Genomic DNA, 20,477 nt, shown 5'->3' with positions numbered 1-20,477 from the left:
TTTCCGGAAATCAAGATCAAGTTCGAATAGGGGTCATATGAACAATGATCTAAACCATCAAGTAAATCCATAGAATTGATGGATGAGGACTTCATAGTTATAATTCGTGTCTCAGCTGATACTTTATCCGAAGATATATTTTGATAAATGAGAATCCATCTCACTTCAGGTTCATATGTCAATTATATCTATCTATTCCATTCATATTAATAAATAATACAAATGGCTTCCACTCCGAGCAGGCCAAATCGGGGGCATTTGTCACGTGTCTGTGATAGCTCATATGACGATATACCACACAAATCTAAACACTTTATATTGGATCTGTCATATTATATCTAATTTGTCATATTTATCAACAATTCTATTCCTACGGCATGTCTTTCCTTTCCAAAACAATATGGAATTAGGCATTAACAAATGTTGCACATAAAAGTGTACTCTCTAAATGACACTGTTCATTATGTCACGTCTGTGGCAGCCTCATTAGACAAAATTACCCGTTCAGGATTGTAGAAGTATTCAATATAAAAGTCATTTCACATACAACAGAGCTACAAGCATACTAACGGTTTCCGTCTCTTTGTAAATAAAAGTTGCACCGTTAAGTTAATATGATTTTCCAGTAAAAGAAAAATAATGTTAACTTAGTTTGGCTGGATATGCATTAATATATTACTTGTAAAAAAGAGTCTTCTAAAAAGCAAAATAATATTACACTATTTTGGAAACACAACTGCATTACCAATACACAATAACACGACCATTAAACACGAGCTCCACCTCATACCGGTGGTGCAAAGAAAATGAGCTGTCGAAATCTCCGTGGTGCAGCTGTGCCTTGTAGTTTTTTCTGTACACTTGAGAATGATTTGTTTTTCATTTGTTACTATTTTTAATTTTATTAAACGAAAATATTTTCAAAATCGGAGAGTATAGTAACGTGTCAAAACACTTTTATTGCAGGTTGGGTACGATTTAGATTCAATATTGTGCGAACTGTGGTGCCAGGATCTTTTCTCCCGAATCGGACTTTGCCATTCAACATGTACGCTTATTATATCCTTAAGGAAGGCCTCCAATTTACTTTTAATGTCCAGCTTCTTTCAACGGGGTCACTAAGTGCCGTCCATTTTATTAGGTAAAGGTTACACTTAGGGGTGGATCCAGGACTTGACGTAACACGGGAAGTGACTAAGGGAAACAAGCGTTTGATATTCGTCCGTCCATCAGAACTGATAAAATGAAAGCGCGAATGCGCTGAAAGACTATCTGCGGGCAAAAATATGAGAGTCGCAAATTTTATTTGAACAAGGGGGATGGGTGAATGGCACATAGATAAAAGGTAAAACTGTGTCGAGGGCCAAGACCGCGTGTGTACACATTGTGCGAGGAAACAAACATATCTACATCTATTTTATGGCGTCTGGTGTCATTTTGTTTATGTAAAAGTCACTTCAATCGTCGTACATTGTAGTCCCTAATCCGCATGTATTTGAGGTTACAATGCATGCCCCTTTCAGTTGTTTCTAAAGGTTTTTCGTTGATTTGATTAGATATCATACGATAGGAAAATATAATACATAATATATATCATTTCCTTTTATGAACATACACGTTTTGTTTAAGGAAAATCATTTTTTTACAAACAACTTCAGCAATAATTCCTTTCAAAATGCACAACTTCAGGCAATAAGTCCTTTCAAAATGCACAGCTTATCACTTAAGTCGACGAACCCCCATCCCCATGTATCTAAGGTTATAATGCATGCCCCTTTTAATCGCTTCTAATGGGTTTTTTTTCGGTGCTTAGGTTAGATATCATATGATAGGCAAGTTTTATGAACATGCACGTTTTAATTGTTAAAGGAAAATAATTTTATTTTACGAACAACTTTAGCAATCATTCCTTTCAAAATGCAGAGCGTATCAGATGGTCGTTTTCCCGTGGTGAGAACAACCCGTACGAAATGATCAGGCGTCAACCAGCTGGTTGATGGGCGTCAAAGAGGCGTCAACCAACTGGTTTTTGCCTCGACGTGTTTAAAACCAACTGGACAAGAGCAGGACACGTCAAATTCTTGCCAAACCAGGCGTCATTTTTCTCAGTAAAGGAGGCGTCATTTACAAACCAAGCGTCAAAAGGAACTGTAACAATTTTTCAGCCTCTAAGTATTGAAGCGTCAATTTCAAACCAAGCGTCAAAAGGAACTTAGGAAAAATTAAAGCCTCCAAGAAACTTAAAAAACTATGGAATTATCTTTAATGGTACATTAAAGTTTCATTTTTTTTATAATTTTCCACGGGAATACAGAAAGAAATTGCCACTCAAGGTGACTAAAGTATAATAATTGTTTCCCAATGTGATAAAATTACAAGGGAATAAAAAATGAAACTGGAAAATCATTGAAAAAATACTGTTCTCTACTGTATATAAGCATTATGCATTAGAATTTCTTTTGAAAATTATTCATTTCAAAGTAAACATTCACATTAAAACCACATTCTACATTTCAAACTCTTTTTAATTTGACTTAAATTGAGAATGATTTTTAATTTCTGCTTAATTTCAGAACTTATCTTTGACAAATTACTATGATGAAGCTTGAATAAATGATCGCATACAAAAAAATCATTATTAATATTTATTTATAATAATATATATTTTTTGTTGTAATGTTTCTAAATTTATAGATTTATTTTGTTATGTTAAAAGTAGCAAATAATAAATTCATAGCAATAAACATTTATATTTAGAAGAACAGTAAGCATTATACTGCTTAAAAGTTTAATACTGGTAGTGCTTCCAAATTTTTCCCTCCATGAGTCCAGGTATATAACAGCCTGGGCTTATCAGTCCTGGGCTTATCAGTCCATTCAAAAGTCAGGCAATAAAGCTTCCTGAAGGGTTTTATCTAAGCCAATCAGCATCAAGAAAACATTCATCTGTGTAGGAAATTCAAATGTATGGAGAAGAATCATGTAAACATATGGCGGTTTCTGAAGCTCATATTTTGTGTGGATAAACCTTTTTTCCTTATCATTTGAAAGGTAAGAACAGTTTCAACATGTATCTTTAATACTATTACACAGTAAAAAGAACATAAATACAAAATGGTTTGTTATTAAGTATAATGTTTTTGCAATTATTTATCTGGCAGCATTTAATCATTCTGTATATTGCTCCCTGAACCTCCATTAACACAATGTCCCAATGGGATGTTTTGAAACCTGGTGATTGTTACAAATACAATGTGTTTAAGCATATGGATATATGCACGTATAAGTATAAGCTGCATTTAACTTTATATATACTCTTCTTTATACAGTGTTAAGCCTGAGCATGATCTTCACTTATTTATTGATAATCATGTGGGTGTGTATGTGTGTGCCTAATGATCCTATTTAATTACCATAGATGACCAATATTGTGTCTGTGACAAAGATGAGGATCCTGTGACCAAACAAGATTTGATGGGGAAAGTTGGAAAGCTAATTAAAGAACATGCTGAAAATGGTGGGTTGCTGACTGTTATTTCATTTAGTTTCACCTTTGAAACTTTATTCTTTTTATAATTTCAAATATAAATCCATGTAGGCATGAGGTAATTAAAACTATGAATATCTTCTAACAATTACATCCCTCTTGTAATTATAGCTATATATCCGGAAATCATCATTTGAATAAATACATTTAAATTAATTTTAACAGATTACGTTCCCAGATAGTGCAGAAAGAATGAAGCAGAATCACCAACAGCAGCACAACTAAATGGGGCGATAACAGAACAAGGTTCATTCTGTCGAAAACATATTAAACACAGAATATGAACTCTTAAAACAATAAGTGATAGTAAAAATGTGTAAAAAAATAACATTTTCAGCTGTGCCTTAATTAAGAAAATATATTAAACAATGTTTTATTGTCCTGTTTTCCGAACTATAAATTGTTCTTAACTCAAACTGGTTGTGTTCAAGTAATGCCAATTTTTGACGTCTGTTATTTTTTTGACGCCTGTTTTTTTTTTTGACGCCTGTTTTTTTGACGCCTGGTTTATTGACGCTTGGTTTTTCGACGCTTGGTTTATTTGACGCCTGGTTTTTTAAAAACCAGCTGGAATTTAAAACCAGCTCATTTGCATAATGTTCGCATATAGACGCCTCTTTTCCGCTTGGTTGACGCTTGGTTTTAAATTTGACGCTTGGTTATCCATATGAGTGCTAGATTTAAATTTTTTAAAACCAACTGGTTTTAGTCCGATTTTGACGCCTGGTTTCCTGCTCACAACCAGGCGGTTAATTTCGTACAGGAAACATGTGGTCAGTTAATGTATGTAGAAAATATTTTTAGATTATAGGTCAGTTAATGTATGTAGAAACTATTTTTAGATTATCGGAAATTGTCTGTTCTAAGAACGAGAATACGATTTTGCTTTTTCAAGTTTTATTGATAAATTAATGTTATTTGTGTTTTATGTAAGTATCTTTGTAGAAATAGTACTAGTGCAGTTATGAATGATTCGCACTCTTTGGATGTTTTACAGGTTTAATCCGAACTACTCTGCTTGACCAAAAGTATGCATAACTCGATCACTGTCATATCAGGGCATGTGCTCTTATATAAATTGAAAGCCTAATGTCTGAAACTATGCCAAGAATACACCGGAACGAAGATTTTATGCAAAAAAAAAAAGAACATCTTATTAGAAAAGTATACGCCTAAAAGTCATAGAATGATTTTTTGTTGTTATTGTATAGCAGATCATATAGTATTTGAAGCACTAGCAACACGAAACCTTAGATGCAACTATTTCGACATTTAGACAATCATTTTTGTTTCTTATCTCTTAAAAGTAATATAAAAAAAACACCATTACAAATAAGCGTGCTTCAGGGTCACGCCAGGTCATAATAACAAACCTTGCAGGCGATTGGACACTTGAGGTCAGTAATAATTTCTAGAACATCTTGGGCTAAATTCAGAGTGAATATCATTATGTTACCTTCCTACCACAGCCTCCATTATTTTGACCTACATCAATCTGATAAATATAGCGATCTAAAAATAGTTGTTTTCTGCTATAGATAAAACGTCGGGATACAGAAATACAGCGCATGAAAAGAAGTAGTTCTTCGGATTTTGCGGTCTTAAGACTACCTGCGCGCACGCGCAGATAGTCTAAAAATGGTTTAAAATGTTTGCAGCTGTTTTGGGGAATGGATTTTAACAATGTGTAGTCCGAAATTGTGAATTTTGAGCTTATATCATTACTTTTTCATCTCCGAAATTGATATATTTGATGTAATAATTTTTAATTGCATGAGAACACATTTGACAATGAGAATATCAATGCAAATATCAACACAATATTTAAATCGACATTATAAAATCATGCATGCAAAGGGATTGGGCCACAAGTTTTGTCAACTTCAGTTACGGCCCTCTCCCGAAACGTCACATTCTATACCAAGCAAAGGTTTTATAAGCAAAAAACAACAACAATACGAGTAATATCTAATGTATATTGCCTTGTTTAAGTGGAAAAAAACATGACACTACTGTAGAATTTGTAGAGAAATACGTGTGAGAAAAAGAGAGACCGAGAGATGATGAGCTCCTGATACCGAATGTTAACTTAGCTAAACCGTTGGAAAGTCTTAATAAAACTTTGATCAGAACGTTGTCTTCTTCGGAAAGGTTGTTAAAATCAAATAGCAGTTCATCTGTACTGAGTGGATGGAATTTTCGAGTCTTTCTGAAGAGGTCGGTGAATAGTGAACACCGAAATAAGTGTTTAGCATCTTCTTCTACATGGCAATTAATACATAGTGGAGAGTCTCGAAAATGGTTGTTAAACAAGTCGGAATTTAGGTCACTGCAAAAGTTTCCAAGTCGCGCATGATATACGAAAAGCGACGTTCTCCACAAGTATAAGATGTGACGGAGGTTCGGTTAAATTGATCTTTTAATTGACGCTTAAAAATAGAGAGAGTTGGTGAGAGTTTTGTTTCTCTATCTAGTGAATTCCACAATGTAAAAGATGACGGCATCGTTTAACGATTATATATTTCTAGGCTTCTATTTATTGTATTAAAATTTTCATTATTTCTCAGATTATAAGGATTAGAATCACTGACTGTTTGTGGAATATGTGCCGATAATTACGAAGCACAGAGGCCTAATTTTTAAACTCAAAGAATGTAGAATTTCAGGCTGTGTTGTAAGATGGATGTCTCATTATCTACTGAATAGTTGATGAACCGTTGAGTGCCCGGGGATAAAATCCGACTGGTGCTTATAAATAAGATTGTTTTGAGGCATATAATTGTAAATGTGTTTGAAATTTGAAAAGAATGCGTTCCACTACCTTTCCTACACAACTTATCAAAGATATCGGTCTATAGTTGGACAAAGATGTCCGATCACCCATTTTATGCAGTGGCATAACATTTGCGAGTTTCCATTTTGTAGGATATATACATTATCGCATCGATCTATTAAAAAATACAGAGTGGAATACAAACGGAAGATGAGTTATTCTTTAGCATTCTATGACTAATTTCGTCAGGTCCACTAGCTTTATTAGTATCATGATTATCAAGGATGTCTTTTACTTCGTTCCAAGGCGGTACCTAAAAATCCTTGATAAACATACCTAGTTTTTATATATATATACATGTAGTATGTATGCAATGTGCTGTTTGTGGAGTTTTGTGTTTTTCTATGTTTCTTGTTTGGATTTTTTGTTTTTATGTTCTATGTCTTTGACGTTTACCCAGTGCCATTAAACCGGGTTTATGTTTAACCTTTTTGCTACTGAGCTTGTTTCTGTAGTTTTTCTCATAAATATTTCAATAATGTTAATATGGCTTAGTTCACTATTTGTTTACATGTTTAAGTTTGGTAAAGGCACGTTATCATCGTAGATACTCGAAAATGAAACGAAACAATCATTCAGGAAAGTCGCCTTCTCGGTATTAGTGAAGGAGTAAGAATTATCAAAATTTTGCAATGGATGTATTGCATTGCTCTTGTTGCACAAGAATTCGAACAGTATTCCAATAAAGCCGAGGACTGGATGAATTAAACTCAATTATTTTGTCCTCAAGATTACTAAAAATAGTTCCTTTGAATGTTTAGTCATATTTGATACTTTATTCCTCACTTTTTTATATTCAGTCCAATCACACAAATTGATATATAAAGTAATCTTCGACGCCGAGGCTTGATTCGCTAGTGTTCTTTACTAAATAGCGTTTCCAATAAAATTAGTTTGAAAGGTGGCCATGTTTAAGTCCATTTTAGATGCATTTCTACAATCTCGTGTATGTAAAAAACATAGAATACTTTGTGGAAGTTTCTTATGCGATAAAAAACGTGATTTCAAAATTTACCACAAAAAATGATGTCACTGAGTCGTTTTGACTAAATACCGGATAAATCTTTTCAAGGTCAATGCAACACTGTATAATATCTACACTCAAGTTTCTCACTAACGCAAAACTACACATCGCCCTTTTTTTCTTTTTCTGGTAGTTATACGCATATTCATAACAATAAATATAAAAAATTCACATGCTTTCAATGCAATGATTTTTTATATTCAATCCAATCACACACAAAAACAGAAAATATATCGTTCTTTACTTATGAATTGTTACCATTTTCATAAATTGAAGTTCATTTTAAACAAATAAAGCTTTTTTATAATCATACGCTATGACGTTGTATGAAGGGTTGAACTTGGCCTACTGTCGACCAGTATAAGACTCTTAAAAAGAGTAATTGCCTCGTCAAAAATTGAAACTATAGATTTTACTCAAACAACTAAAAGGCTTTGTTAGCACAATGTCACGTTGTCTTGGACTCGGACGCCGCATCAACACAGCGTGTTTCCTTGACCGTACATTACATGTTCCCTAAGTCGATAGAGTTGCGACTATATGAGACGGTCTTATCGAGCATCCTACCATAGGATCACCTTAATATATAAATGAAAGCGCTGAAAGCGTTGGAAGGCTGTAGGTGAGACAAACGTGATTTGCTTTTACAAATTTGTTCACAGACAATAAAAATCGAATCCAAAATTATTTGTTCTTGTTTTTTATTCGCTTTTTAATATACATCTACTAACTTTAAACCGCATAATGTCATACGTGCTACAGTGTTATCCCGGCGCATTAGTTCTTTAAACATGTCATATCAAAAGAAGTTCTGACGAGACCTGCTTTCAATTTTCGGTACTAAAGTATGTAGACCAAAAGGTCAAAGTTTACGTATAGTATTATTTCATAAAATATGCTTTATTTCACTGTAAAAAACAACAACTTTACACATATTGCTTTAATTACGCATAATAATTAGATTCGAAGTATCTTCCATGGAGTGAAATTCGATGTAAATAAAAGACAATATGAAGCTTAATTGAAGTGTGAATAAAAAAATGTAATGGTTCATACAAGTTTTGCTTATATTGGATCAGTATTACCAGAGGTATTGTCTTTCTATCAATGAAATACTTAAACTGTGTCCTATTAAAGCTATAAGTATGGGGTTGCTGAACCAAGTTGTTTCGCGCTTATATTCATCAATAAAATACCCATTTTGATATCCCTATAGCAAATTTTATACATAACAACTTTTTTACTCATATTCGTTATAACTTGAGTATTTTTAAAATTGGATCTTGAACTTTTGGCTCATCAACAATGAATTCTTCGGTGGGATCTATAGGGTAACATGTTTGCAATGTTCAATGTGTAAGTGTTTATGGATAAATTATAGTTATATATGTAAAATGAGCTCTTAACGAAAACAACTCTCAGTTAATGAAACTTAAAATTGTGTTCAGGATCATGTTTATTTAACTTCCCAAAACGGCATCTAACATGAATTAGCACAGCGGTTAAAACGAGAGATTTAAAAAAAAAAAAATATCCGCTGTTGTTTTTTTCTACATTGGCTAGTCATCGGTCATACGAGTTCGTTTTTAAGTAATATTCACTTTCTATAAAACGATGTTTAAACACATTGTTCTAATAAATAACAATTAGAGAATATATTAAGTAATATAAATGAAAGTTCAATGCTTAATTTACATGATTTAAACAAAAAAGTATATTTGCCAAATTTAAAATATATTACCTTAATTTCAATTAAAAGATGTAAAATGAAAGTTCAAACCTTTATTTATTGTTCACCCGATTTAAAACAAACATTAATCCGAATAGGATCAGGCAGAAATGATATGCCGGATCGGTCCGATTGTACTAAATTTTACCGGTAAAAAGTATAATCAAAGCGCTTAAAGCGTTGAATGGCTTTCGGCCTGCAACGTTTTGGGAGTAAAGTCATGTAATTGTAAAACATACGTATCAACATAAACATCTAAAGATCGAAAAAAGTATTTAATTTACTAACAGGGTATGCAACCTTTACCAAATGCATACCAACAAAATGCATTGGACATTAGTTAGGTTTATGTTAATCAGTTTTTAAAAGTAACAATCTCAATAAAAATGTCAAGCCGATTTAGGCAATTTAAAACAAAGAAATTATACTTGAAAAAAAAAACTGATTGTAGGATAAAATGAATTATCATAATTTCATTTTAAAACATTATGGTTTGATATCTTACGCCTAATTAGCATTTGTGGCATCATAATACGATCCCTATTTTTCCGTTTTTAACGACTTTTCAGAGGTTATTTCCGGGGAATAAACCTGTTTGAATGCGATGACCCACATTCTATACTTCACTACATTGTACATATAGATATTATCGGTCCCCGGCCGAAGCAAAATCTAAACACAGGTATACAATACATGTATTTATTGGATTCAGTACGCGTTAATTTTGCAACTATTTGCGGATTCTGCTTTTCTATATTGCGTTCTGTAACTCGCCGATATCAAAATATATGTCAAGTGCGTTATACGACGAAAAACGCAGCGTTTTCAAACTATATTAACCGCATAAAATAGGCTGAAGACTCATTACGGCGCTACTTTTAGCAAGCTGATCAATATGCAGAACGCAGTCCTTAGCAATTAGAGCAGATTACTTACTAGGTATTTTCGATGTAAATGTTAATGTAAATTAGGTCGTTGACCCACGCAGTTCTAACCGCGCTGGGGTCGATACGCCCGTGCGCGCATTAATTCGCTGAAAGTTAAAAATGTTATGTTGATCTGCCGATGCGATTTCCGAGATAAGGTTATAAAAGTCTGCAGGCCCAGCGGCCTACAGCCTAAAAACAATTGATAAAGTTTGTAATTTTCACCAACATTTGAGTTCCATTCCATATTTACCTATTCCACATCCGTCGTCCGCATCCGCATTATAAAACGGTTACTATATTCCGAGTGCCAAGTAAATGATAACTAATAATTAAACATTCATTTTATCTAAATAGTGGCAATTGTTTATAACATTTCCACATGCTTGATTCAGTCAAAACTATGCTGCACCAAAATGCTTCATTTCCATGAATAATTTTTAAAGTTTCTTTCTATTTATTCATTTGACTGTATATGTTTTTTTCAAGCCAAACCGTGTCTGAGCTGCGTCCGAGGCAAAAAAAAATCATTCACTCGGGCACGGACTGGATACGCATACGGATGAGGGCGTATGGAATAAACCCATCATAACTTAATTTTGTTTGGTTTTAGCGGACGGACAGCGTGCACATGTACTACCCGCCTCAATAACTTATGATAACTGCACGATAATACTAGTGTTACTATATAACATGACCTCCTCAACAAGTACTATTAGATAACATGACCTCCTGAACAGATACAGTGTTGATAAATTCGTTTGTTATCTCATAAACTGCAGAGTGTTCAACTACTTATACATGAAGTTTGAAAAATGTCGTCGGATTATTCCAGTTTCTTCACCAACAAACGAGTTATAGTGACAGGAGCCGGCAGAGGTATGTAATAGTGCATTTTCTGGTATCTTTATAGATCGAGAAACAAACTCCGGTTGATATATATATGGATTGACATTTTTATCTTTTTGGGCCACGAGTTCGTCTTAAGTAAGTGTTATATTAATGGATACATGAATACATGTATAACGTTTTTGATTGGTATTGCAGTTATTTTATTGGCTAAGTAATATTTATCTGCAGCATTTGCAGATAAGCCGTCCTACAGACACTGAAGAATGATTCGTATAAATAAATAACAGAGTTTCAGGCATTTGTCTATGGTGATTGACCATCATTCTAATAATTGCAGGTACAGGTCACCAATGGCCATATTGGCCATTACTTGGGATTGCTGGTATATGCCGCCAACTGTCATTGACCATTACTTGGTGATTGCAGTTAAAGGCAATAATTCGGTGATTTACCATTACTTGGTCCTTGCAGGTATAGGCAGCAATTGTCCTTGATCATTCGTGGTGATTGCAGGTATAGGCAGCAATTGTCCTTGACCATTACTTGATGATTGCAAGTATAGGCAGCAATTGTCCTTGACCATTACTTGGTATTTGCAGGTATAGGCATCAATTGCCCTGGACCAATCCTTGATGATTGCAATTATCTGCAACAATTTCCCTTGACCATTACTTCGTACTTGTAGGTATAGGCGGCCAATCTTCCTTGACCATTAATTGGTGATTGCAGGTATCGGCAGCAATCGTCCTTGACCATTACTTGGTGCTTGCAGGACTCGGCGATTGACCATCACTTGGTGAGTGCAAGTACAAGAAGCCAATTATCGGTGTGTGCCGGTATAGACCGAAAACTGACCAATACTTTGTGATTGCGTTTAAATGCTGAAAATCGTCCTTGTGACCATTACGACCATTTATGATTGCATGTGTAAGCCTTAATCGTCCCTGACCATTACTTGATGATTGCATTATAGGCCGCCAATTAACTTAGCAATTACATAGTGAGTTAAGTATAGACCGCCGATGGTCCATGATAATTACTTGGTAATTGCAGGTATAGGCCGTCAATTGTCGTTGACCTTGTCCAAATATGGGGCCCACGTGATCGCGATATCGAAGACGGAGCCGGCTCTCGCCACATTAAGGGATGAGGTATATAGGAGTATAAAGCAATCACATCTGATCAAGACAAGTGCACGATACCAAACTTAAAACATTGATTGTCTTCGTTTAAACAATATTAATTTTGTAACACATATTGTATGTACAGCAAACGCATAAAAGTTAAGGATTAAGTAGAAAGCCAAATGCTTATATGGAGCCCCTTTTATTGCTATAGACAATCGTATGAATTGATAAAAACCGATGAAAAACGTTTATATTGGAATTCATTTGTACAAAGTCTTAGAGCCGCTTGTAAGTTGTGATGTCTTAATATGCTTACGTATGACTAGTATTTTAATACGGCAGTGATAACGGTAGACTTTGTCAAATCGAGTATTATATTGATCGATATGATATTTGAATATAGGTCTGCTAGGCTTACAATGGCGAAAAGATATGTGCCAAATGCACAGAAGGGTTCTAAATCAAATACGAACCGTGTAAATGTATTGAAATTCTGTAAGCCGATCACAACAAATCGAATTAGCCCAACTTATTTGACAGCCTGAATTTGAATGATTGTCTTTAAAAATAACAAATTTTAGATGTCTTACGACGCCTTCTCCATTTCCTCTCCTTCTCTTCGTTATGTGTTGTATTTGTCGCCATTTTGTACACTATTCGGTTATATGGATCTCTATGATCTTCTGGTCGATAAATGTTCTATTCTGTCTCATGAGAGGCGAACGTAATGCAGACACGTAACATTATAAATGTGAGCTGCCATACGTTTCATACATGTATTATTGCGTTGTCCAAGACCACCGAGATAAAGACGTACTGCCAGGACATCCGAGACTGGGACACTATGCGTGCATTACTGAAGGAAATAGGCCCAGTGGACATGCTCGTCAACAACGCCTTCAGCAATGTGCAGTCAGCCGTGCTCGACTTTACGGAAGAACACTTTGATAGGTGAGGAAGTTGACTATATTTCTTTGGTATATAATTCATTGGATTATAAGTATCTTCCATGGCCGAGAGTGTAAGATAGGTTCATTCCGACCCGACCATAGGGTGTTTTGCGGAAACGAGGTTTACCGAGTTTCCGCAAAACACCCTGCACGAGGGTCGTGATGAACCTATCTTATACGAGCGGCTATGGTAGATGCTTTTTCTCCCACCTCAGTTCAACAAAATTAAGTAAAAATGTATTTTTTGCTGGAACTCATTTTTGCTTAGTGAAAATAATTGCGTATGGATATGCGATAGCACGTGGTTGTCATGGATATACGCGCAGTGATCCAGTTAATGTTAATAGTCAAATCGGTCTTTTTAAATAGTTCTAAGGAGACTGAAGCATTATTTCTTGAATGGTGCCTGAAAACTGTTTTATGGTGACATTTGAAGTGAGAAATAAATAATTAGCGTTCTAAATACTACCATAAGACAGTCTTCAACAAGGGAGGTAATTACAATGTGGTAAAAGGAGTTCCATACGGGCATTTTATCTTCGCCCGTGGGCAAGATGAATAATAATATCTGTCATGTGTTCCCGTTCCGGATAGAAAAATCCGACCCGAGGGCACCTGCGTTGCCAGGTAACGAGGCTTACCGAGTTACCGGCTACGCAGCGTGCCCGAGGGTCGGATTTTTCTATCTGGAACGGACACACATGATATATATTTTTTCTAGCATACCTAACATTACATAATTTGTGAAGAAAATACATAAAAAGGCGCATTTTTGTACATTTCACCAAAAAGCGTGCGATGACGTTTACTGACGTCATGACGCGCAGTAATTTGTATTCACTGCATACGTAAATAAGTTCCTTCGATATCACGTCTTTTAAGGTCATTTTGTTTTGTTATGAAGATATAGTTTTGCAAAGTTAATGTTTATGGAACTCATCTATTGAAATCTCATAATTATGGTTATATAAAGTATATAATAAAATAAATAAAAAGTATTACGTCACAGCGCGTGACTCATCTGGCATGGGGGGGGGGGGTGCCAGATGGAATTTTCCAGCACGGCTGACGTCACCGGAAATGCCTATCCGGTGTGCTAGAAAAGAATATCTAGCATGGTTAAATTATTGGATCTACTTATCTGAGGTGGGAGAAATAATGATCTAAATAAAACATGTGTTTTATAGTGAATATATACAGGACTAATATTCCTTTTTTTATTTGCAGTATAATGGAGACGAACGTTAAGGCACCTTTCAATATCACACAGGCAAGATAATCTTGAAGTTCAATGCAGGTAAAAATGCATTACAATTTTAATGTCCTTGTACGTATACAGCATAAGTGAAGAGTTGCAAATCTCCAAGTATATGCTTCTTAAGTTTAGAATCTAAACGGATCAATTCCAGTTCCCCGCTTTAGTGATCTGCTGATTATTTTATTACCAATTTCGAATGTAGGTGGTGACCGCCGACATGGTTGCAAACGGAATCGAAGGTTCTGTCGTAAACTTGTCCAGTATTGCCGGAATGAGAGCGTTCATGAATATGGGACTGTATTGCACGTCAAAAGCAGCACTGGACATGATGACGAAGAGCTTTGCTCTCGAGCTAGGCTGTAAAAAGGCAAGCTTCCGTCATTTCTAATACTTAATAGTTTTTTTTTCTTTTTCTATGTTTAATAACTGTTCGATTACACATATTTTTCTGCGCTCGTATGTATTTGTGATTTTGTTTACTTTTGACGAATACGTTTATGGCGCAGTCGAAAAATACACTTATATTTATTTGTTTTTGTTTCTAACTCGGATGGTAAAATCATGTACTGACTACTGACTAAAACAAACAAAAACATGCATTTTTGTCATAGAGGTATACCTTATCTCATTTATAGAACTTGTATGTCAGTCTTTCCTATATAAACCGTTACGTATACATCGAGTTCCAATTGTTGAAATGTCCCATTCACTGCTACGGTCGATGGCTGGCAACCAGCTGCCGGGACTATCACCATATTAGTTTTAATACATACGGTAGTAACAGTTAATTCATTTACTAGCGTAAATTTGTCCATACATGAGATGGTTTCAGTCCGGACACGACCACATATATACCCTGTGTCCTTATATTAAAAGACAATTTAAGCCCTGACACGACCACCTATATACTCCGTATCCTGCGTAATCCATAGTGATAAAACACCAAGTGTGACGTTTGTGGTTCATTTTTGCAGAACCTAATAATTTGGCCACTTCAAATTCCATCTGATACAAAATGATAGCGAATGTACTCTCTTTTGAAAAAAAACAAAATATTTTTTTGAAACACTTCCACATGTAACATTACGAGGCAAGAACTGATCTCATCGTTTGATCTGTAAACAAATCAAATTTGCTCTGTTACTGGGGATTTGCTCAAGACAATCAAGTTGAACGAGTTTATTTACACTTCTGTAAATGTCTTCTAGGTGTAAAAAAGACGACACAAAATGACTTCATTTATGGAGAGTTAGGGAGGCTTAGTTTTAGGACAATAAGATACATGAGTATAATATCAAATACTGTGTGAAAATATTGCATAGTAATGAAAGTAAATATTATAGAAAGGTTTATAACATGCTGAAAACAGACATGGAACAACATCCTAACAAACCTTATTGGTGTTCACTCACAAAAAACCGACTTTGTAGTTTAGGCTTATATGATGCCTAGATTTATCAAGAAATTGGAAATGTTAAAATATTTGTGTGTCTTGTTAAACAAAGGTTAACAGATAGTTTTATTCAAGATTGGCCAAGTAGATTAGACACAAAAATGTGTCAGAATTTAGATTTCAACCATATCTTAACATAATAAATATGACTAAATTTAAAATGTCGGTGTCCAAATTGCGGTTATCTTCACATAGACTAAGCTTTGAAACGGGACGATGGAAGAGACCGCAATCAACGTCCCTAAATGAACCTAAAATGCACTGTTTGTTCCTAATTAGAAGATGAAAACCATTTTCTTCTAGAGTGCACATTATTTAATGAACTAAGAATGATATTTATATCTAGGTATTATAGACAACATCCTAGTATGTATAAATTAATTGCGTCGATCAATACAGAAAATGAAACTATTTAAAAAATAATAATCTGAGTATGTTTATATAGAAGGCTTTCGAACTTAGAAATGTTGCATTATATCCAACACAAGTATGTGTGTGTGTGTTTATATGTGTTGATGTATGTGTCTATGTTTATGTATATGTATATGCATATAAAATATAATCACCTATATACCATTCATTGTATTGTTAAAATTTTGATTATTGTATGTTTTAGTATGTTATATGTTGTCTGTAGTGCACGAAAGTGCATATATATTGATGAATATTTACACATGTGTTTCTAATTGTTGCCATTTTTGTATGATATTCGGCCACATGGGTCTATGGTCCTCTGGTAAATAAATGATCTGTTCTATGATGTGCTTTCGAAATAAAGACTGGCTTTTGCGGAAGTTTTAATGAGCCCCTGGTTGCGGTTGCAACATTTGTTAACATTTTCAATTTCACTTGTTAATCTCTATGGAGACATCCAACAGGGACAGTTTTGAACATTCTCTACTGATCAACAGGCTTTGACTTGCTGACTAGCCGAGTGGCACTCGTTGAGTTCAGAAATAATCATCTGAATTGTTAATGCTGGAATGAGGTATTTTCCTTTCAATTTAAAAAAGAACAATGAACAATTCTAAAACTGTGTCTTAGTTTCTACAGTATCTTCTAAATGAAATTACGAAATATTAACTGCAACGTTTTTATCTGTGATTACCGGCTTCTAATTCTTCATGTAAACTGTCGACTTCGATAGGGAGCTGCATTGAGTTTATTTCACCACTTTCAGATGGTTCTAAAGAACAATGTCCTTGATGTTTTCTTGGCAAATGCGAACAGAATGTTAATTTAACTCTGAATGTACATAACATATATGAAAAGGACATGTAATTTCCTTTTTATTTAAGATGTTGATTTAAAGGCTGCATCAGGTTTGCATATGAAGGGGAAAAGTCACGTGTGAACATTCTACCCTCAAGCACTTCAGTTGAAAAGGACATGTAACATTGTTTGTGCCATGATATTTTAACCTGGTCAACCAGCTGATTGAACGTTGAATATGTGCATTGTGTATGTATTTCTTTAGACCTTGCGGTCAAGGATAACTCATGAAAGGGCAAGCACTTATTTCCAATGGCGTCCTATGTTGTTTTTTGCTGAAGGTACAGCACGCGGAAGAGACAGTGGTGGGATACAAGGAAGTCCGGATGCAATAATCTAGCTCTTTTACGTAGATACTGATTGGTTCTTTTACGTGCTATGTGTAAAGCACCGATACACGGGGTACAACTTTCCTGGGTTAAACCAGTACTGAGTACACCACTTTTCCAAGCACTCCCCTTTAAATACCAAGCGCCAGGCAAGGGAGCTACTTGTATCAACTTTTAACGTATTTTGGTATGACGCGGCCAGGGATCGAACCCCCGATCTCCCGCTCCGTAGGCGGAAGCCTTTACGTTAAAAGTTGACAAAAAACTGAATCATTGTTAGTAGGTTTCTTGTGTCGAGTTAAATACATAACTATATTTACATGAAAAATTTAATAAAATAAATCAAAACTTTACAGTTTACTTTCTCTCTCTTTTCCGTTTCCCAGAATGCACAGCGGTTACGGTGTAAAATCCGTACACAGAGTACACCAGAATACGGTACACGTACCGTCACTAATTCAAGTGATAATAATAGATATGGGGATTTCATACAGTGTGTATGTTAAAATGTAGTTATTGGTTATGTTAATTTGAGTATGTGTTCAACATGTTATGAATAACTCTCAGGTGTAATTAAAGAGAGTAATAATAATGATAATGCTGCACGGTTCCATCGTATAAGTCTTTACTCACCTAGGTCGATGTAATCAAGAGCGTCAGAAAAGTGTAATGAAATAATAATTAACACCATTGTTTTAGAATTATAAATACAGCGTTATTTATTATTTATTTATTAAGTTTATTTTTGGACTAACGTTACTTGTTTTCGTTAACTTAGATTCGAGTGAACAGTGTTAGTCCAACAGTGGTGAAGACAGAAGCCGGTATGGACTATATGAACAAATACCCGGGCTTGAGAGATGACTTTCTGGCATCCATTCCAGCAAAACGTCTCGTCGGTAATACATCTCATTTGTGTAAAATAGCAGTTCATAGTGGACGGGTTTTTGTTTTTTTGTTTTTCGTTGAAACAAAGCATACTTTAATAAAACAAATAAAATCCACAAACAAACGTTGTGCACAGTATGTCAACCTAGTAAAGTGTAATTTGCAACTCTTTAAACATGCAGTTAAAAATATTGTGTTTAAATACTATTTTCGAAGGTACAAGGTCATTGCGACATTGCCAAAACATTTGTTTAAACAAGCATTTCTGAATAGGTGTCATTTTTCTCCTCATTACAATGTTTGGTTCCTCCCGCAGAGATTGAGGAGGTGGTGGACCTGGTTGTGTTCCTGCTAAGTGACCGGGCCAGAATGATCAACGGCTCCACCATTCCCATAGACGGCGGAAACACGGTCCACTGCATGCGGCTGGAGTGAACCGTACACAGCAAACTTATTTTAGTGTTGAATGCTTTACGGTGACTTCATTCATATTTCATTTAATGTTTATGTCTTGTTCATACCGAGCTTGGCAAACTTTTGCATTGTGCTACCTCTGTTAGGATTTCCTATCAATTTTACAAAATATATATTAACATTTTAAACTAGTGAGGCTTTGGCAAATCTGTTCACTGCCAACATAGGGTGAAGTGCGGTGTCAAACACTGAAAATAACGAGACGGGTCATTGCTTTTGAAGTAATTATAGTACGTACTTTGTAATTCGAGTTCTTGTTGCTTCAATTATTTACGTCTGTGATATGCGTCGTTACTGATGTACTTAACATCATCAATATGGAACAATTGATCTGCCTTTGTTCCTTTGATAGGCAAACCAGTTATGGTATTATTCTCGGCTTCTTACCTTTTTCTCTAATTGGGACCATGTCAACATAAACATACAGTTTGTTTCAGACAACAGTTGTCTTTAAGGGAAATATCGTATTGATAATAACAAAATATAAAATTATCAATGCAAAACTAGCGTCTCGTATATTGTATGTGTATTGACGAACATCGCTGGTGCAGGCTGTAAAATAAATGCGACTTGTGCGAGCCAAATCATCACAGAGTTAATGATCATGTCTTCCTTGTATTGTCAGCAGAATGAACACTGTGTCTGCATGGACATATACTGCGAGAAAGGATGTTAAAAAACACATGTCTTATGCACATTACTTTTATTAAAAGAAAACTAAAATCTAGAATGCCTCTTTAAGTACGTCGCAATCAGTAAATTTGATTAAATATACATTACTGAAGTATATTTTAAGTGTATAGAGTATATTTTATAAATTTCAATTATCAGCAAGCGGTACAGAATATTTTATAAATTTAAAATATCAGCATGTAATGCATATATTACTGTATATATATTGACAGTATGTAATGCCTAAATGTAATTTATGTAAATCATTTATTGAATAGTTTATTGGCGATCGAAATAATGTGCCATGCGTGGCTTTAAATGACTGTGTTTCTTTAATAGTTCGGAGCCATAAAAACTATATAAGGAGGAGAGTTCTTTAAGAGTGGCCTGTCGTTGTAAGTCCATTTGATTCAGATGCTAATGGTAGAGAATGATAATTTTCTGAATAAGCTCACATGTACCATCGCAAATGCTTGTAATCAAGAAGTACAGTGAACAAAATCACACCAGTACCAAGCTTGCAACCAAGGAATAAAGTGAAAAAAGACTCACCAGTACCATTGCTAATACTTGCAAACAAAGGAATACAGTTAACAAACGCTCACCATTACCATCGCGAATGCTTGCAACCAAGGAATACAGTGAACAAAGTCTCGCCAGTTTCATCGCTTATGCTTGCAATCAATGAGTATAGTGAACAAAGGCTCGCCAGTACCATCGCTAATGCTTGCAACCAAGGAATACAGTGAACAAGGGCTCGCCAGTTTCATCGCTAATGCTTGCAATCAAGGAGTATAGTGAACAAAGACTCGCCAGTTTCATCGCTAATGCTTGCAATCAATGAGTATAGTGAACAAAGGCTCGCCAGAACTATCGCCAATGCTTGCAATCAAGGAGTATAGTGAACAAAGGCTCGCCAGTTCCATCGCTTATGCTTGCAATCAAGGAGTATAGTGAACAAAGGCTCGCCAGTACCATCGTTAATGCTTGCAACCAAGGAGGGGGACAGTTATGCAAAATAATAGTAGTTAAAACAGAAGTTTTTAAATGAGGCAACATACTACTACTAAATAGGCTACGTAGGTTTCAAAATAATATTAAAACAAACTTTCCTTACATATCAATGCGCTTAATCTATAAGAC

At 35.0% G+C, this 20,477-nt stretch overlaps 1 protein-coding gene across 1 annotated transcript; it reads left to right on the top strand.

Moving 5' to 3' along the window:
- The first annotated feature begins 10,835 nt into the window (after nt 1–10,835).
- LOC128220645 (L-xylulose reductase-like) lies at nt 10,836–19,249 on the top strand. Its single transcript, XM_052929125.1, has 7 exons — nt 10,836–10,938; nt 11,965–12,062; nt 12,835–12,989; nt 14,216–14,258; nt 14,449–14,613; nt 18,079–18,199; nt 18,505–19,249. The coding sequence occupies exons 1-7, from the start codon at nt 10,875–10,877 to the stop codon at nt 18,621–18,623; spliced, it is 765 nt and encodes a 254-aa protein (XP_052785085.1). The 5' UTR covers nt 10,836–10,874; the 3' UTR covers nt 18,624–19,249.
- Nucleotides 19,250–20,477: the final 1,228 nt, after the last annotated feature.

Source organism: Mya arenaria, chromosome 15 (genome assembly GCF_026914265.1).
Source record: "Mya arenaria isolate MELC-2E11 chromosome 15, ASM2691426v1".
In the NCBI taxonomy this organism is placed as follows: Eukaryota; Metazoa; Mollusca; class Bivalvia; order Myida; family Myidae; genus Mya; species Mya arenaria.
This window is presented reverse-complemented; position numbering and strand designations above follow the sequence as displayed.

What these genes read in the sequence shown, in the direction of transcription:
- LOC128220645 (XM_052929125.1), top strand. Translation starts at nt 10,875, where the DNA reads ATGTCGTCGGATTATTCCAGTTTCTTCACCAACAAACGAGTTATAGTG. An exon ending in TCGCCACATTAAGGGATGAG is followed by an intron (nt 12,063 to 12,834) that starts GTATATAGGAGT and finishes GCGTTGTCCAAG; the next exon opens with ACCACCGAGATAAAGACGTA. An exon ending in ACGGAAGAACACTTTGATAG is followed by an intron (nt 12,990 to 14,215) that starts GTGAGGAAGTTG and finishes TTTTATTTGCAG; the next exon opens with TATAATGGAGACGAACGTTA.